Source organism: Clarias gariepinus, chromosome 3 (assembly GCF_024256425.1).
Source record: "Clarias gariepinus isolate MV-2021 ecotype Netherlands chromosome 3, CGAR_prim_01v2, whole genome shotgun sequence".
Classification (NCBI taxonomy): domain Eukaryota; kingdom Metazoa; phylum Chordata; class Actinopteri; order Siluriformes; family Clariidae; genus Clarias; species Clarias gariepinus.
Window position 1 is genome coordinate 36,479,788 of NC_071102.1, and position 18,724 is coordinate 36,498,511.

General features: G+C 42.6%; 1 protein-coding gene across 2 annotated transcripts; it reads left to right on the top strand.

The window, feature by feature from the left end:
• The first annotated feature begins 1,458 nt into the window (after positions 1 to 1,458).
• On the top strand, positions 1,459 to 17,913 carry cdk12 (cyclin-dependent kinase 12). Of its 2 annotated transcripts, none has more exons than XM_053491863.1 (15): positions 1,459 to 2,179; positions 2,283 to 3,286; positions 5,407 to 6,060; positions 6,221 to 6,427; positions 7,434 to 7,573; positions 7,649 to 7,819; positions 7,937 to 8,126; positions 8,301 to 8,357; positions 8,452 to 8,553; positions 10,206 to 10,283; positions 10,590 to 10,706; positions 10,839 to 10,970; positions 11,053 to 11,246; positions 11,488 to 11,964; positions 17,353 to 17,913. In XM_053491863.1, exons 2-15 carry the CDS (start codon positions 2,310 to 2,312, stop codon positions 17,655 to 17,657), a joined length of 3,801 nt encoding a protein of 1,266 aa, XP_053347838.1. In that variant the 5' UTR covers positions 1,459 to 2,179; positions 2,283 to 2,309; the 3' UTR covers positions 17,658 to 17,913. The 2 variants fall into 2 exon arrangements, with proteins under 2 accessions (XP_053347838.1, XP_053347839.1); XM_053491864.1 differs by having other exon boundaries at positions 11,488 to 11,883.
• Positions 17,914 to 18,724: the final 811 nt, after the last annotated feature.

Sequence of the window (18,724 nt, forward strand, 5' to 3'; positions counted from 1 at the left end):
TATTTGTATGTATGTACAGTTTGTATGTATGTTGGTCTGGACACGGGCTATGGGACGTGTTACCATATTAATAAATGGAGAAGTGCAATGATGGGGTTGTTTTATGGACAATGGGAAAGTTCACACTACATCAGAAAATCTTCACGATTCTCTTACTTTATCAATTTTGGAAATTGGAAATATTTTTTTCTCCTGATTTTTGGAAAAGATTTTTTCTCTTGTACAGTACGACTCCGGAATCCTTCAGGTTAGGAACTGTAGAGTGTGTAATTGTTTTCTATCACTATTTCATTATTTGTTCACACATTCTTAAAGCTGTACTCATGAAATAAGCCCTAATTATTTATGACACTTCATTAAAACAGAGCAGAGTCGTGTTTTACAGGATTATCAGCCTCAGCCTAGTTCACAGCCTGGTTTGAACACGACAGGAAGAACTAATCCTGCTGAAGAACAGGTTTGTGTTTAGAGCTCAGGTAAGGGTCGTGAAGGTGTCTCTACTCCCCGGGGACAGTTATTAACACACCATGTTGGAAATCTGCAGGAAAAACATTTTCAACATTGTTAGTGATAATGAGAGTTTGTGTCTGTGTGTGTGTGTGTGTGTGTGCACTTCTTTCACTCTGGTGAAATTATACACATTACAAATGTCACGCGCTCTCATTGCTGGTCGATTTCTTTTATCTTTACAAGCTGATAAACTGAAATATATTTTAATCAACCCAGCGTGCTAAGGTCATACTGTCTATAAATGCGACACACACACTCAGAAACGCGTAGTTATATTGTATGGTAGCTTAGGCGCTTTAAATTCGCATGTGCGCTGGGTGGCTTTTCCTCCAACATGGCAACACGGAGGTTTTCACTTCCTGTTTGGTCAGAAAACAAAAACATATAAACCGGTTTGGTTTCGCTGTCCGCCGACTCATTACTATGGCAGGATAATTTATTGTGTAGGTGTATTTGGTTGATTTTTTTACTGCGCCGTCATAGTTTGTATCAACAATAATAACAACAACAACAATTATAATAATAAATTATTATTATTATTATTATTATTATTGTTAATATAAAATACAAGTTTTAGAATAATAAAACGTGACTTATGGAAATAAAATGAAAAAAAAAAAATAATAATCCCCGGAGAACGTTCAACGATCGCGGCCAAATCCAATCCCGTGAATAATCTGATTGGTCGTCGCCTAGCAACTCCTTCACCTAGTCTCACAACACTTCCGGAATTTAAACGGATGTATAAACATTGTCATAATTTCTAAATATATTTTAGCGCATACATTTTGGTAAATATATTATTATTCCGATATCACAAAAAAACTCTTTGCATTAACAATACACACGCTTCTACACATATCTTAAAAAAAGAAAAGAAAAAGCGCATGCGCCGAACGTCAGATCCGTTCTGTAGCGCCGCGCGAGATGTAGTATTGTATTAGCGGGAACGCGCGCACAGGCAGCGAGAACGCGCAGTGGTCAGCTTCGCAACAATGGCCGCTCCGGGCTCGTGAAGCGCAGGCGCGGTTGAGCGTTTCTTTAAATCCACGAACATCGCCCTAAATATCGGCCTGGTTTCCTACCAGAGCTGCTTAAAATAAACTGGAATAAATTCTGCACACGAATCTATGATTATTGCCGAGAAATATAAAAAACTGATAAAGATACTAATGAGAAACATTAAAAGCGAATCATGTAAACAGAACTGAACCGGCTTGCAAGTTTTTTCTTTTTCAGTTTTAGTGAAACATTTGTCCATGTATGATGGATTTCTGTTCGTTTCTGAATCTTTAAAAGAATCAAATCCACGGAAAAGGATAAATAATTGAAAAGGAGACTTTTATCCGTTCATCTTTTTGTGTTTTTTTTTCCTTCAGAAAGCGCTCGCTCGCGCGCTAGCTGGCTAGCTTAGCATTAGCACGGCTAGCTGGCTAAACCAGGCAAGGAGAAAGTACGCAGTGTCCTCACATTGTTTTCGAGGTTATTTTTTCCGTCAGGCTGAAAGAGGCCTAATTTTGAGCGGAACAGAAATCGACCAGGAAGTTTAAAGAGAGATTTATGTTTGATTGTTGGTGTTTTTGAACGCAAGCGGAGCAGAGAGGCGCGCGCTGCAGGAGCACTCGGCCGGGGATGAGTTCCGGATAAAGCCGTGAGCAGCGCTAACTCTGTGAGCTCAACTCCATTAAAGTGCACGGTTCTGCTGCTGGTGATGTGTGTTTTCCGCTGGGTGAGTGTGTTTCAGTGTGTTTGTGTTTTTATTCTTTCTCCAGAAGGGAGCGTGGTCGGCGGAATAAGGCATGCCTGGCTCGGACCGACATCATGTCACCAAGCGGAAGTCGGAACCTGAATATAAACAACAAACGACGGCCTCCACCGGAAACGCCGACTCCAGGCTTCATCAGAGCAAATCTACAGGCTCCTCATCCTCCTCGTCTTCTTCATCATCGTCGAAGCACAACAAACGCTACAAACCGTCCAAACATGGCAGCCGGGCAGACTCTCCGGTGGAGCCCCCTGTCGTCTCCATTAAACCCCTGGTGGAATATGATGACATAAGTTCCGATTCGGACGAGTTCCTGGACCCTCCCGGACCTCCGGCCGACAAACCACAGGATGAGCTGTACCGTAACAAAGAGATCCGGACTCATAAACGCAAACGCTCAAGAAAAAAGTCCAAAGACCCGCATCGGGTCCGAGAGTCGGGCGAGGACGGAGACAGAGACGTCAAGATGAGGAAGACGGCTGACCGAGACGGAAAAGACCCAAAGCGGAAAAGCAGAGACAAGCTCGCGTCCGCAGTTGGTGCCTCTCGGCCAGAAGGGGACTCGGGTTTGAGGCGAGCGCCTGCGGAGTCGCATTCGTCTTCCGTCTCTCTGCAGTTAGCAGAGTCCTCCGGGTCCGCGTCACAGAAAAGCAAAAGTAAAGAATCACACGATTTGTCCCATAGGTCGTCCCATCGCTCACACCGGAACAAGGTCGAGCACGAACACGAGCGCGAGCATTCGGACCGCAGCCGCCGCAAGGCTTCCAAAAACCGCAAAGGCTCTTCCAGAACTGGAGGTGGTGTCTCCGTCTCTGCCTCTTCCCCCGTGGACCCAGAGGACGGGTACTCATCCCGGCGCCGTGCGGGGTCCCCAAGCCCATACCGGGAGAGCTCCCGCCGCAGCAGGCAGAGATCTGAGAGTCCGTACTCGCGCCGGAGATCATCCAGCTACGACCGGGACGGGAGTCCATACGGGAACAGGCGCTCATGCAGCACCAGTCCAGTGTCCCGGTGAGTATCGCCCTTCACACCTTACAGCAGCATACCACCACCATACCCTCCAAACACCAACATGCACCCGCAAAGCAACGGTGCACATCCGGTAAACACCACCACACACCCCTAAACATCACTTTGCGCCCGTAAACACCGCCACAACCCCAGGCACCCTGTACACACAGTTGAAGGACCCCCTATTACCCCCCGACCCAAACCACAGTCGTGTGCCTCTTAAACACTGCTGCTCACCACTAAACACACATCAAACAGCCCAAACACTGGCGAACACAGTCAGATGCCAAACACCACCACACACTAAACACCACCACCGTGATGTCGATATCATTATAATGATGTCACAGTGCGTTGTTGGTGTCGGGAGATAATTTCCCAACTGGTTAGGTTATACTTTTGTCCTTATTTGTACCTTTTTTTTTTTTTTTTTACATTTTTCTCTCCAGTGTTAACTGTATTTGATGACGTTTATAGTTTTGTCACATCAGTTGTGTATTACTGCCAGTATGAAATGTCCTCAAATACACAGTTTATAGTACAAACACTTTAAAAGGTAAGGGTTTCATACATGTGAGTCTCTCTACCTTTTACTCAGCCTGCACAATGTTGCCTTCTAAAGGCCATTTGAGGTAAAAGCAGCTTGCTCGCTGATGTTAACATTTCCAAGTCGCAGAACGGAGTTTACGGAATATTTCATCACTTGTGTGAGGAAAGAGAGCAGTCTATGTCCACATTAGGCTTAATTAACAAAGTTAATTCGGTACTTTGTTTAATTGCTTTGCGTAACTCTTGAGTATTAGTTTTTAAATGTAACTCTCCATTTGAGCTCTTTATCTGAGTCTCAGATAACTTCTAACCGCTAACCTAGTGTTCTTTAGCGTATAAGAAGGGTAGGTTAGCAATTAGCAGCTAATGTAACCTTCAGCTCTTGTGTTTTAACCTTTGTCACTGAATATTGTGCTGTCACATGTAGTTTACTTGGTCAGAAATTCAGGTGGGAAGAGCTTAAGTTCTGAATGGCTAGGAAAATGCACTTCTTAGAAAGGGGCGTTCAGGGGAAGTTTGTTTAAATCTGAGAACACTGAAACTGTGTGTTTGGAGAAGGAGTGAAACACAGAGGATCTCAAGCAGTCGAAGCAGCAGAGATGTTTAAGCTGGATCATTAACACGGACATTTAAGACAGCTTTAAGTATTGTATAAAGTGATATTTTACATGGATTGACAGCAGGTAATCATTTTGTTAGATCAATGATCGATTGATGAGGGTGGAAGTGATTATTGCTGATTGTCGCAGCTGTACACTGATTAGGGTGGTTCTTATAAAGGCGACGTCATGTGCAAGATAAATCTGATGTCTTCTGATGTCATTGGGTTTATTTGTGTTTATCAATCTAAGAAACCTGTGATCCTTAATGTCATAATATTGCTAATGCTCATCATTTTTATTTAATTTTTTAACAGCAGGACAACATTCAGTGTCATAATCAGGGTTTAGCTTCTCCATCACCTTCAGTCTTTTTAGTCCTACATCCTTACATACTTTATCACATAGGAGGTTCTTGCCCTTATCCAGTGTAAATGATTAATCAGAGCCAGTGAGGTGAGTGTGTGAAAGTTCTAGAGATCCCTCGCATTCTGTCTCTGTGAGGCAGTGTGCTATCTGTGTGCTGCCTTTTTTTATTTTTATTTTTTTTTAACTGTAGCAATTAAAGGCTGTCCCGGTTATGACATTGATGTGATACTGTAGCTTATCTCAGTAGATTAATATAAATACACATACAGAAAAGAGATTTCTTGCTGATCAACTAAAGGGTTCAACATTGAAAAATGTGTAAGGTGGAGTTACCATGTGATGATACCCCCATGCCAGAGAGGGCACTCAAATTAAACTCCTAGATTTGGTTGGTGTTTGTAAATATTTTTGCCTTTTGACTTGCAGTGTGGCATGTGACTTGCTGCACTTCCTCTTTACATCACAGATGATTTGTTGTCAAAGTTTTGTCCCTGAATTTAGGCGTTAAACACTAGAATGTCTAGTTTGATCTAGTTCCCTTTGATCCTGGTGTTTAGCATGACACTGTAGTTTATTAGTGTCATTTTTTTTTTTTGTTTCCAGACGCTCAGCGCGGTCACGAAGTCGCTCTCCTCTGTACTCATCCTCTCGCCGATCCTCTTCACACTCGCGCAGCAAGAAACACTCGTCAATGGGTGGAGCCAGCAGTAGCTCTGCTTCCAAGAGCCGCCCGGCCAGTCGCTCGCCTTCGTCCTCCCGCCTGCCCATCACTTCAAGCCTGGGAGCGGAGCTTACACGCAGAAAAAAAGAAAGACAAGCTGCAGCGGCAGCTCGGGCTGCCGCAACCCCGCCCACACAACCTCAAGACCAGAAGGTGGAGACAGAGTTGGCCCCACCCCCAGCACCTGACCCCCCTGCTCCAACTACAATCGTGTTGGAGGAAAAAGATGTAGCACCGCCCCTTCCTCCACTTCCGGCGAATTCCCCGCCCCCACTTCCCCTCAATTCCCCGCCCCCACTTCCTTTCAATTCTCCGCCCCCGCTTCCATTAAACTCTCCACCGCCGCTGCCTTTAAATTCCCCACCACCACTTCCTCTTAACTCTCCGCCTCCACTACCACCTGCTTTAGCCCTGCCCCCATCCACAGCCATGCCACCTCAGCCTAAAAGCCCCGCCCAGAAAACCACACCAATTAAGACCTCCACCCTTCCACCCCTCCCTCTACCACCGGTACTACTGGGAGACTGCAGGGACAGGTGAGTGCATGTGTGTGCATGTGCGCATACATAAGAATTAATTAATTATTACTTACATAAGAAGTATTAACATTAATTAATTCATTCATTAATGTTAATACACACACACACACATGTAAGAAGTCTAAGAATCTTTTTTTTACTGTGTTTCAATCCTCAGTCCAAAGAAGGCCACACCCACTGACCGCGCCTCAAAGAAGGAACGAGAGAAAGAAAAGAAGAAAGAGAGGGACAAAGAGGTTAGGACACGCCTCCTAAGTGACCTGCCTTTCCCACCTTTACTACCTGGAGGAGATTCATCTCCACCCATTTCAGCTGTTCGAGAAGCCTTGCCTCCTGTTCAGTCCACTTACAAGAAGAGACCAAAGTAAGCGTGTGTGTACTGTATATAGTAATGTAGCAAAAATTGATGTTAAAATTTAGCAAAACACTCCATTAAGTACTATTATTATAGGTAAACTTATTACAGCTTATTTGCTGCCAAACTTGAACTCTTGCAGCAATGAGATCTTATCTAGATCTTATCTACGGGCTTAAATGAAAAAAAAAAAAGATTCTATTATTAATCATTGTGTATTTCACTTTTGCTCAAGAAGGTAGGTACTGGAGATGGGAAAAAATTATTCAGTTACGTATCCTGATTACTTTGTGTGGCAACTCGTATTGGCACTCTCCAAAATCTATTTGTTTTAAGTAAATTGTGTTATATGGTAGATAAAATGTTGCAGTTTCTCTGTACTCTTGGCAGGCAGTACAGCATACTGAGTGGTAGAAGCGAGTTATTTGCCAAGATTGTTTTGAACTGTAACACAAAAAACATATAAATATATTAAACCTTGATATTTATAAGAACGTGATAAACACAGAGTCACAAACCAGATCGCCTCAGCATCAAGGTGTCGTGATAATATCTGGGTTTGGAAAAATGTGCCTTGAGCAGGTGATAAAATGGGGCTAATTTATAAAAAGATGGGTCCACACACCTATCTATAACTGAGCTACAGTATAAGTTCTGGTGCTGATGGTTTCTGGTGTTTATCACCATGAGCTTTTCAGCACTGCCTAAGGGGGATTTTGTCAGTGAGATCTGGCAACACTTTTGAGCACTGAGCAAGTGAAACTATCGTTTTAGTGTATGTGCGTGCGATTGAAAGCTGCTTCTGACAGCAAGATAACAGAAAGTATGAGAACATGGCAGCTATCGTAGTGTTGACAGAAGAAACAGAGAAACTAACACAATCCTGTCAGAGCTTTAAAACCTGTGCAGTGTGACAACGCTTATTTATACACTCCATCGTAACATGGAACATGCCATCGTTACTACAGACAAGAGCAGCTGTTCTCAATATATATGTGTGTCTGTGTGTGTGTAGGTTCTGCTCTCCTCGTTTTGGTGAGAAGAGACAGACCCAGATTGACTGGGGGAAGCGCTGCGTGGACAAATTCGACATTATCGGCATCATTGGGGAAGGAACCTACGGCCAGGTGTACAAAGCCAAGGACAAGGACACAGGTGTGTGTGTGGTGTATGTGGAGGTGTATAATGTACAGTGAGCGCTGTGCATGTTTAATACAAGTGTGTGTGTAGGTGAGCTTGTGGCCCTGAAGAAGGTGCGTTTGGACAATGAGAAGGAGGGCTTCCCCATCACGGCCATCCGGGAGATAAAGATCCTCCGACAGCTGAACCACCGCAGCGTCGTCAACATGAAGGAGATCGTCACCGACAAGCAGGATGCGCTCGACTTCAAAAAGGACAAGGGTCAGTGCAACACACACACATTATAATGGAACATTTAATGGAAAGACATGAGAGTCTGGGATGTGCTACAAAACCCTGTATATAGATTTAATGGTGTGTGTGTATGTGTGTGTGTAGGAGCGTTCTACCTGGTGTTTGAGTACATGGACCATGACCTGATGGGGCTTTTGGAGTCCGGCCTCGTCTCATTCTCACACGAACACGTCCGCAGCTTCATGAGGCAGCTGATGGAGGGACTGGACTACTGTCACAAGAAGAACTTCCTGCACAGGGACATCAAGTGTTCTAACATCCTGCTCAACAACAGGTACACACACACACTGTCTACCTCTAAAGCGTTGATATAATGAGATTATCCAGGTGTGTTAAAGCTGACTATTGTGAATACAAACATCAATAATTTCTCTGTCTGTCTCTCGCACTGTCTCTCACTTTCTCTCTCCGTCTTTCACTGTTTTCCCCCCCACCTCCCCCCTCACAGTGGGCAGATAAAGTTGGCTGATTTTGGGTTAGCTCGTCTGTATAACTCTGAGGAAAGGTGAGTTAGATTTATTTACTGATTATTCATAGTACTTTATGGTGCGTGAGCGAGTGAGTGGTTAATGATCTTGTCTCTGATTGGTTGTTTCCAGTCGGCCGTACACCAATAAGGTGATCACACTGTGGTACCGCCCACCTGAGCTGCTGCTAGGGGAGGAGAGATACAGTCCTGCCATTGACGTCTGGAGCTGCGGGTACAAACGCGCGCACACACACACACACAAGCCCCTTTAACATAGAAATCACACTCTACAGGTGCTTAGTCCACCCTCAGCGTCAAGATAAGATGTACCTTTACTCATCCCACAGCGGGGAAATTTCTTGACAGATGCTCTTTCCTTAACATTAAGTAATTAACACAGAGCAATAATTTCAGTGTTGCAGTGCCTCAGAGGAGGTGTGTGGTTTACACACTCACTCTAACACCCCACTGTCTCCACAGTAACTACACTCAGACCTGCTGACCTGCTGGCAGAATGACTCATTGCTTTTACTGAGAACTAGGATGAACCCAGTGCTGTCATGGTCAAACCAAAACACCTATTTACTTTTAATTAGATCTCTAATTAAAGTTTTAGCTGAAACCTCAGTTTATTGTTCTTGAACTCTAGCTTGATCACAAAGTAAGTGCAGTGTACCTTTGGTCTACTCACTGTAAGATATTGGATTTACTCTATACAAGAAATCCGGGGTCCGATTTCTCGTCTCTGCAAGAAATCCGGGGTCCGGTCTCCTCTATACGAGAAATCCGGGGTCTGGTCTACATATATATCTATGGTCTGACTTACTCTTTATAAAATATTAGTAGGCAAATCTCGGCTATGCCTATAGTCCAATTTACTCTTTAAAAGATATTTGTGGTCTGATCTACTTAATGTGAGATCTCTGTGGTTCAGTCTTATTTTACACAAGATATTTTTGGTCTGATTTGCTTTCTATTAAGATATGTGTGGTCCGATTTACCCTACATGATGTCTATAGTCTGTTCTACTCTTTTATTAGATATCAGTCTTGTAGGTGCTGTTTACTTCTGTTTGAACTTCCTGACACACACATGTGCGCGCGCGCGCACACACAAACCTCTGAAAAGTTGTTTATTTGTAACTGAACTGCAGCAAAAGTAAAGCTGTGAGTCAGCATGTGCAGGATGTTTTTTAATGCTCTGTGGTCTTTCACAGCACATTGGGAGTCAGAGGTTATCCTTCTAGAGAGTAATCAATTTTACAGTGGTGATGGTGATGAGTAGTAGTACAGGTTTCACCACATCGAGCTAAACAAATATTCAAAATCCACCACAATGTTTATCATGCAGAACACAGTTGTCCATCAAACATTTTATTTGACTGTAACTCTTTTACTCCCTTAAGGAGCTTGCTTTATTCTGTTGACACTTAAAAACAAAGTTTTTAAACAAGTAAATCCAAGTGTTGTTTTAAAGTTATTCTAATTTATTTATTTTTAAACACCATGTCTAGTTTTAATATTGCATGACAAAAATGACTCTCACCATGAATATAGCTATAGAAGCTGGCATGACGTTAAAAAAGAAAGAAAGAAACAAATATTCTGTATCTTGATTACAAAAGTAAGAAAATTTTGTTTCTACTTTGCCATGTTTGTGTAGTGTATGTCTTTGTAATGTAGTCTTTCATTAATGTGTCACTAATATCACTTTTCACCTTTAACATCACCATCACTGCTTGTCTCGTTTGTTTCTTCAGTCTTATCTGTGAGCATGTAAACGCGACATGACTGCCACTAGGGGGCGAGCTCACGCCGTACAGTATGTGCTTTTTTTTTTTTTTGCTCCTCCTCTAACACTGTGTTTACTGTTCTCTCTGACCAGGTGCATTTTGGGAGAGCTTTTCACTAAGAAGCCCATTTTCCAGGCTAATCAGGAGCTGCTGCAGCTTGAGCTCATCAGGTGTGTGTTACAGTGTTAAAGCTTTATCTCACACACACACACACACACTCACGCACATGCACGCACACACAGATAAGTGTTTGCTTCTGACAGTTTGGGAATGACCAACGTATAGCTGTAATGGTCACACACAAACCCCTGGACGATTCACACCTGGAGTCTAAACCAGATGTTCTGCTTCACTAACATTTATCATCTGTTCATTCTGGATATTCATGTTCCTGCTGTATAACCTCTTGTGCATATACACTGTGTAATCGTGTGTGTGGTTTTTTTTTTTTGTTTTTTTGTTTTTTTGTTTTTTAGTCGTTTGTGTGGCAGTCCGTGCCCTGCAGCTTGGCCTGACGTCATTAAACTGCCCTACTTCAATACCATGAAGCCCAAGAAGCAGTACAGACGCCGCTTACGGGAGGAGTTTTCTTTGTGAGTTCACTCATCTGTGTGTGGTTAATGTGTTAGAATTTTGTTTATGGTGTAATTAATGCGTGTGCATGCACGCGTTTATTTTATATGATAATTTCTAATGGTTTATAAACATCTCGCTCTCTCTGTCAGCTTGCCCTCTTCAGCTCTGGACCTGTTTGACCGCATGCTGACCCTGGACCCCTCGCGCAGGTGTACGGCGGAGCAGGCACTGGCAAGTGGGTTCCTCAGTGATGTGGACCCGAGTAGGATGGCGCCGCCAGAGTGAGTGTCCTCAGTGCTCCACATGCAGATAAGATCACGCCTAATAGACACTTATTTACACTGTTTCTGTGTGTGTGTGTAGCTTGCCTCACTGGCAAGACTGTCATGAGTTGTGGAGTAAAAAGAGGCGGAGACAGAGGCAGAGCGGGCTGACTGAGGACGCGCCTGTTCAGAAAGCAGCGCAACAGAAGGACCAGGGGAGCTCGGCCAGCCGAGAGAACAACCAATCAGCAGCCAGCTCCTCCCCTCCCCCCACCACGCACACTGACCTCTCAGGTGTGTATCTCTCTCTCTCCACACACACCCACACAGGGATACCATACAGGGATTTATTATACACACCCACACGTTCACACACTGTCTGAACTCACTGGTGTGTATCTCTCTCTTTAACACACTGGTGTGTATCTATTTCGTGCTTCTGTCACACGGATGGGTTTTTACCAACACTGTGTGTGTGTGTGTGTGTGTGTGTGTGTGTGTGTGTGTGTGTGTGTGTGTGTGTGTGTGTTTGCAGGTCTGGGTGCAGTAGCTGATCAGCTGAATCAGACGGAGATGGCCGTGCTGTTGAACTTACTGCAGGGTCAGACCGATCGTCTTACTCTTCCTCAGATGGCCGAGCAGCTCCTCACTTCCTCTGCCTCCTCCTCACTTCCTGTCCCTGACTCCGCCCCTGACAGTGACTCCACCAAGCAGCTGGAGCTGCTCAGCCACACCCTCTCGTCTCTCATTCAGGCGTCCAATAGCGCACCGGCTGCTGCTGCTGCTGCTCCTCCACCCCCCCCTCCTCCCCCAGAGGCTTCTCAACCCGAAGCCCCTCCCCCAGAGGCCCCACCCACGGACGACACCACCGGCCTCCTCGCGCTTCTCCTGAGCCAGCTGATTAAAGCTCCGCCCCAGGGAGCTGGTCAAGGTGAGGAGAGCAACGGCGTCCAGTCTGACGCGGCTGTGACGCGAAGCGGCTCCGCCTCCCTTTCCAGGGCCGACTGCAAGGGCAAGTCTGAGTTTACTCTCTAGGGGGTGTGGCTCAAAGCAAACCGAGGGCTGTGATTGGGCAAAGCAAACCGAGGGCTGTGATTGGGCAAAGCAGTCTGGGGAGCCTCCTCATGCGGCTCCTCGTGGTGTTAAATCTCCTCTTATCAGAGCGATTGTATATTTTTGAGATGTTTCTCTATATATTTTTTTTTGTTCCAGCAGTAGAAGAAGAAACGCGCTGAAGAAATATAAAATAAATCAAAGTTTGTTTGTTTCAAATCTTTATTATTTTTTTTTAAGTTTCCAATGCCATAGGTCTCATTTATAAAGGAGTCAGTGTTTATTTTTTATGGGAACAAAACACACACACACACACATTTCCTTTGTCATTTTCTGCATCTTTCCATGTCATTTCAGCGTTTCTCATCGTGTCCCTGTCGGCTTTTTATCCTCGTTAAAGCCACGTTAACAAGCTCAATCACTCTGAAACTGACTGAGATTTTCCTCACAGGTCAGCCCGAGCCTGAGGTACACTACATTCACATTAGCAGGTGGTGAGTCTCGTCACGCGTGTAGTTTGTTGCTTGTGGGCGTGGCCTGTCCAGAGGTACAGCTTTAACTGTGTCAACAAAAGTTCAACACACACCATCTCCTGTCACTAGTTTGAGCCTCGAATCAGAGCTCGTCTAATTTCACATTTATAATACGATAATAATGGAATGGATTAACGTTCAGAAACATTAAATGCAGAACGCTTTGTTTTTAAAACCGCTAAAGAAATTTCATTATTACGATTTATAAACTTTTCATATACACACACATATATATAAATATATATATATAAATATAAAATAATACATACACACATACACACACAAAAACACTACACAAGTGAAGCTGGAAACACAGTTAACGCTGTCAGATCCGATCTTGTGTGTTACAGTTCTAGTTCGGACCATTACTCCTCCTCACAGTGCATATAAAGGATGATGTAACGGAGCACTGTTGTAACGATTTGTTCGTTTCTCATGTGATTATTTCCTGAATTGACAGCAGGAGTGCTGACCACGCCCAGTCCCGGTTTTATAAACAATTAAATAAAAAAATATCAATTCCATGTCTGCCCTGAAGTTTTAATCAGACGTGTGAGTGATGATCAGACTTGCGTTACATTTCCTCAGTCACAGTTCTAGTCGTGATCTCCATCTGTGTTCTGTTTTGTTTTAAATGTCACTTTTTTTTTTTTGTTTAGGTGGTGTGTGCCTGTGTGTGTGTTTGTGTGAGAGAGGGAACATATCACAGTGTGTACTCTCGGCTTTTACTAGTCGAGCGCTGAATAAATTATGAACTAAACACCAGCAGCATGTCTTTCTTTTTCTTTCTTTTTTTCTATTATTTGTTTTCACCCAGTCATTATTCCCACTGCACCGACAGCAGAGGCGTATTACAATGTAAAGCTCTAGAAAGTTACGCTGAGAGGTGCAGCTGTGTCCTCACACGGTAACCCAAGCAGTGACGGGGAGACGCCTCCTCACCGCTAAACATCTAATAATAATTATTTACTGTTAATCAGGTTTTATAAATAGTTTCCTATGTAATAAAGTAATAATAGTAAAAATAATAAAGTAACATCATTACGATAGAACTGTCAAAGGAATTTTAAATGTGTTTTCATTTGTAGTCTAATTTATAGCAATTTTTTTTTCATTATAACATGATATAAACTATTATGAATAATATATCAGGAAATATTTTTTCATTTAGTTTTTCATTTTGTAAGATATATAGTTCTTACCCATTTTGTTTAAAATTAGCAAGAACTTTATCTTTAATAAAAATTAAATATTAATAAAAAAATCTTAAAGTAGGTTATTTTATTTAGGTAGTCTTGCATTTTATTGCCAAAGTAATAACTTTTATTTACTCCTAATGTATATTTATTTTGTATATATTCAGTTATATATATATATATATTTATACACACTCACCTAAAGGATTATTAGGAACACCATACTAATACAGGGTTTGACCCCCTTTCGCCTTTAGAACTGCCTTAATTCTACGTGGCATTGATTCAACAAGGTGCTGAAAGCATTCTTTAGAAATGTTGTCCCATATTGACAGGATAGCATCTTGCAGTTGATGGAGAATTGTGGGATGCACATTCATGGTACGAAATTCCCGTTCCACCACATCACAAAGATGCCCTATTTGGTTGAGATCTGGTGACTGTGGAGGCCATTTTAGTACAGTGAACTCATTGTCATGTTCAAGAAACCAATTTGAAATGATTCGAGCTTTGTGGCATTATCCTGCTGGAAGTAGCCATCAGAGGATGGACATGGTAGTCATAAAGGGGTGGACATAGTCAGAAACAATGCTCAGGTAGCCTGTGGCATTTAAACGATGCCCAATTGGCACTAAGGGGCCTAAAGTGTGCCAAGAAAACATCCCCCACACCATTACACCACCACCACCAGCCTGCACAGTGGTAACAAGGCATGATGGATCCATGTTCTCATTCTGTTTACGCCAAATTCTGACTCTACCATTTGAATGTCTCAACAGAAATCGAGACTCATCAGACCAGGCAACATTTTTCCAGTCTTAAACTGTCCAATTTTGGTGAGCTTGTGCAAATTGTAGCCTCTTTTCCTATTTGTAGTGGAGATGAGTGGTACTCGGTGGGGTCTTCTGCTGTTGTAGCTCATCTGCCTCAAGGTTCTGCGTGTTGTGGCTTCACAAATGCTTCGCTGCAGACCTCAGTTGTAACGAGGGGTTATATCAGTCAAAGTTGCTCTTTGAATGAGCTTGAATCAGTCGGCCCATTCTCCTCTGACCTCTAGCATCAACAAGGCATTTTCGCCCACAGGACTGCCACATACTGGATGTTTTTTGTTTTCCCTTTTTACACCATTCTTTGTAAACCCTAGAAATGTTTGTGCGTGAAAATCCCAGTAACTGAGCAGATTGTGAAATACTCAGACCGGCCCGTCTGGCACCAACAACCATGCCACGCTCAAAATTGCTTAAATCACCTTTCTTTCCCATTCTGACATTTAGTTTGGAGTTCAGGAGATTGTCTTGACCAGGACCACACCTCTAAATGCATTGAAGCAACTGCCATGTGATTGGTTGATTGGATAATTGCCTTAATGAGAAATTGAACAGGTGTTCCTAATAATCCTTTAGGTGAGCGTATATGTATGTATATGTATATTTAGTGTGTGTATATGTGTGTGTATATATATATATATATATATATATATATATATATATACATTGTATATATGTGTGTGTGTGTATATATATATATATATATATATATATAGTATGTGTGTTTTTTTTTACAATAGTTATATTAATACAGTATGTTAGATACGATCTATTTATAAGCAATATGGTTAATTATTTTTTTTGGCTCTAATTTAAAACTTTAACATTTTCCTAAACAGAAAGTGCATCTGTAAGCAGGACACTTTGTGCAGATCATCTCCAGTGATTTCGGTGTAAGCTTTGATGTTAAGTTCAGCTTCTGTGTGTGTGTGTGTGTGTGTGCGTGAGAGAGAGAGATAATGTATGATAAATGTGACTCGACTTTATCAACTCAAAAAGGTGGCAGGTTTTAACCCTTATTCATTCTAACTTTCTCTAGAGGGATATTGTATCTTTTGAATTTATATAGATAGCTGATGATTTCATCTCTCCATCCCATTTACACCTCCATCTCACATCTGTGTAAAATCGTTTGTTTATTTGTTCATTAATCTTTTTTACCTCTCTGCCTCTTTCTTTTTGTCCACCTGTCCATACTACTTCCGCTTGTCTTTTTGTCCATTCATTTGTTCACTTTTTCTATCATTCCCACTGATGTATATAATTTTATCAGCTTGCTTATGAAGTATAAATTGGTTAAAAAGCACTTTTTTGTAATTTTTTTTTCACAGAATACAGTAAGTGCGCACACACGCAAACAAAATATTTTTTCCACAACTCACATACTATTATTAACAAATTGACAAGTTATTAGGACTTGCTAGGAGTTCGCAGGAGTCCGTATGTGTTAGTAGGTGTTTGTGTTAATAGGAGTTAGTGGAAGCTGGTATGAGTTAATAGATGCAAGTGTTGTTGGGAGCTGGTGGAAGTTATGCATAGGAGTTGGTAGGATTCATATGACTTTTAGATTAGGTATTAGTTATGTGTTTGTATTAGTAGGAGTTGGCATGAGTTAGTATGAGTTGGTGTCATGTAGTAGAAGATGGTATGGCTGGATATGAACTATTAGGAGCAGGGTTTGTATTGCTGTGAACTGCTAGCTGAGTGAAAAAGGCATTGGACTATGGTTTAGATGGTCTCTGGTTCAAATCCCATGACTACAAAGTTGTCCCTGTTGGGCCCTTGAGCAAGGCCCTTAATTCTTAACTGCTCAGAAATACTTTATAATGAGATAAAAATGTGTGTCACTCTGGATAAGGGCGTCTGCCAAATGTAAATGAGTGAAATGAGTATGGCTTGTACGAAGAGGTATGCCTTGGTATGAATAACTAGGAGGTGGTGTGAATCAGAAGGCATGTATATGGGAGTTTGGGAGTCGATACAATTTGATATGCATTTGCGTGACTTGGTAAGAGTGAGTATGATTTGGTAGTAGATGATATGAGGTTTGATGACTGGCGAACTAAGTGTCAGTATGACTTACTAGGAAATGGTAGGATCAGGCTTGAGTTGGTAAGAGTTGAGAGAAAAGTTGTTTCTCCTACCTGTGGGGTGATGGTATATCGTAAGCTTCAAAACTTTGCTTATCTGGCTTTTAGAACTATCACAGAACTACCACATATTCCCTCAGACCAAAAATATACGGAAACTGAATATCCAATATAAACAGGATTACTGTTACTTAACGTTTGTTGTCTTCACCCTCTTTAACTGCCCTTCAGAATCCTTTATCCAGTTACCCCACCCCTGAGTGCCCGCCCTAAGAGTATGCAGTCAGCACACGCAGACTCTGTAGCACAGATAAGCGCTGGGAGCAGATATGCTGGGTGTACGAATGAACTTGCGGCCATGTTGATTTAAATGCCCAGTAGATGAGGCGGTGTGATGGGTGTGGTTTTCTTCAGATTGTTAGCGTGACGAGCGTTTCCGGACCATGATATAGTATTAGTTTTGTTAATTTTACACGTCACCGCATTCCTGGAACACACTGATGAGACTTAGTGAGATGAACTGCGGTGTGAAAAATCATGAACTAATTCTGTTTTTGTCTCCCTCTGCTGGTGAGGCGCTGCACTGCTCTCACTGTCTCGTTCACTCAGCTTGTTAACACACATCTCACACATGACACCGAACACATTCACTGTTTGCTCACTGTTTTGTTTTCTTTCTGTTTTTTTTTTTTTTCTTTTAGACTCGACCCGGGACCCAGTGACCCCAGCTTTTCCATCTGTGCAGCTGGATGATCTCCATGGTGATGTGGCATCTGCGCTCCTGCAGCTCATTTCCCAGCATGCCTCAGAGGGCAAGCCCACTTCCTCAGAGTCTCAGTGTCTTAAAGAGACGCAGCCATCTTCTCCAGGATCGCTGATCTTCAGCCAGCCTGAACACAATGCTAGCAACACTAATGCTAACGCAGGGCCTCAGTACCCCCGTGACCAGGACCTCCGTTTCACCCTGGGGTCCTGCGCGGAGGACAGACAGGAGAGCGAGTCCTGAAGCTTTACACCAGGACATCAGGACTGGCCTTTACACGGACTTTACACTTAACACACTGCTGTCCGGAGGTTGTTCATTCTACATGGCCGCAAACACACACACACACTCATACACAAACAGGCTTTACTTTATATCAGTCTGAGAATCTGAGCTAAAGCTAAACACCAACACCACATCTCACATCATAAATATTCACTGGATATGAGAATGTTTTTGTAAATAATTTTTTTTTCTGTTTATTAAATGAAGCTGAGTGAACAAACTGTGTGTTTATACATCATGAGAGTGGTTCTGTGTGTTCATACAGAGGTTCAGGTATGTTTATACTGTGTGAGAGTGAGAGGTTTTGTTTCTATACAGCATGAAAGGGAGACGGGTTTTGTGTTTTTATACAGATAAAGTGAGACGAGTACTGTGTGTTTCTACAGCATAAGAGTTAGATGGGTTTAGGTGTGTTTATACAGTGCAAGAGTGAGACAGGTTCACCGTGTTTAAACTGTGCTGTGTATAAACAGTGTGAAAGTGAGACAGATTTGGTGTGTTTATATAGCCTGAGAGTGAGATGAGTTTGGACCATATGTACAGTTTAAGAGTGTGTTTAAATAGCGTGAGAGTGAGACCGCATGTTTATACAGATTTGGTGTGTATGTACAGCGTGAGTGTACAGTGTGAGGGGTAGATAGGTTTAGTATGATTATACCACATGAGACCGGTTCAGTGTGTGTATATACAGCGAGAGTGAGACAGGTTCAGTGTGTATATACAGTGAGTGAGATGGTTTCAGTGTGTATATACAGTGTGAGTGAGACAGGTTCAGTGTGTGTATACACAGTGTGAGTGAGACAGGTTCAGTGTGTGTATACACAGTGTGAGTGAGACAGGTTCAGTGTGTATATACAGTGTGAGTGAGAGGGGTTCAGTGTGTATACACAGTGTGAGTGAGACAGGTTCAGTGTGTATATACAGTGTGAGTGAGAGGGGTTCAGTGTGGTTATATATACAGTGAGATTGAGACGGGTTCAGTGAGTGTATATACAGTGTGTGAGAGACAGGTTCAGTAAATATAT

Bases quoted from the DNA above. Each gene is read 5' to 3' on its own strand.
- cdk12 (XM_053491863.1), top strand. From the start codon at position 2,310: ATGCCTGGCTCGGACCGACATCATGTCACCAAGCGGAAGTCGGAACCT. The intron at 10,971-11,052 runs GTGAGTGTCCTC...GTGTGTGTGTAG, and splicing joins AGTAGGATGGCGCCGCCAGA to CTTGCCTCACTGGCAAGACT. The intron at 11,247-11,487 runs GTGTGTATCTCT...GTGTGTTTGCAG, and splicing joins CACGCACACTGACCTCTCAG to GTCTGGGTGCAGTAGCTGAT.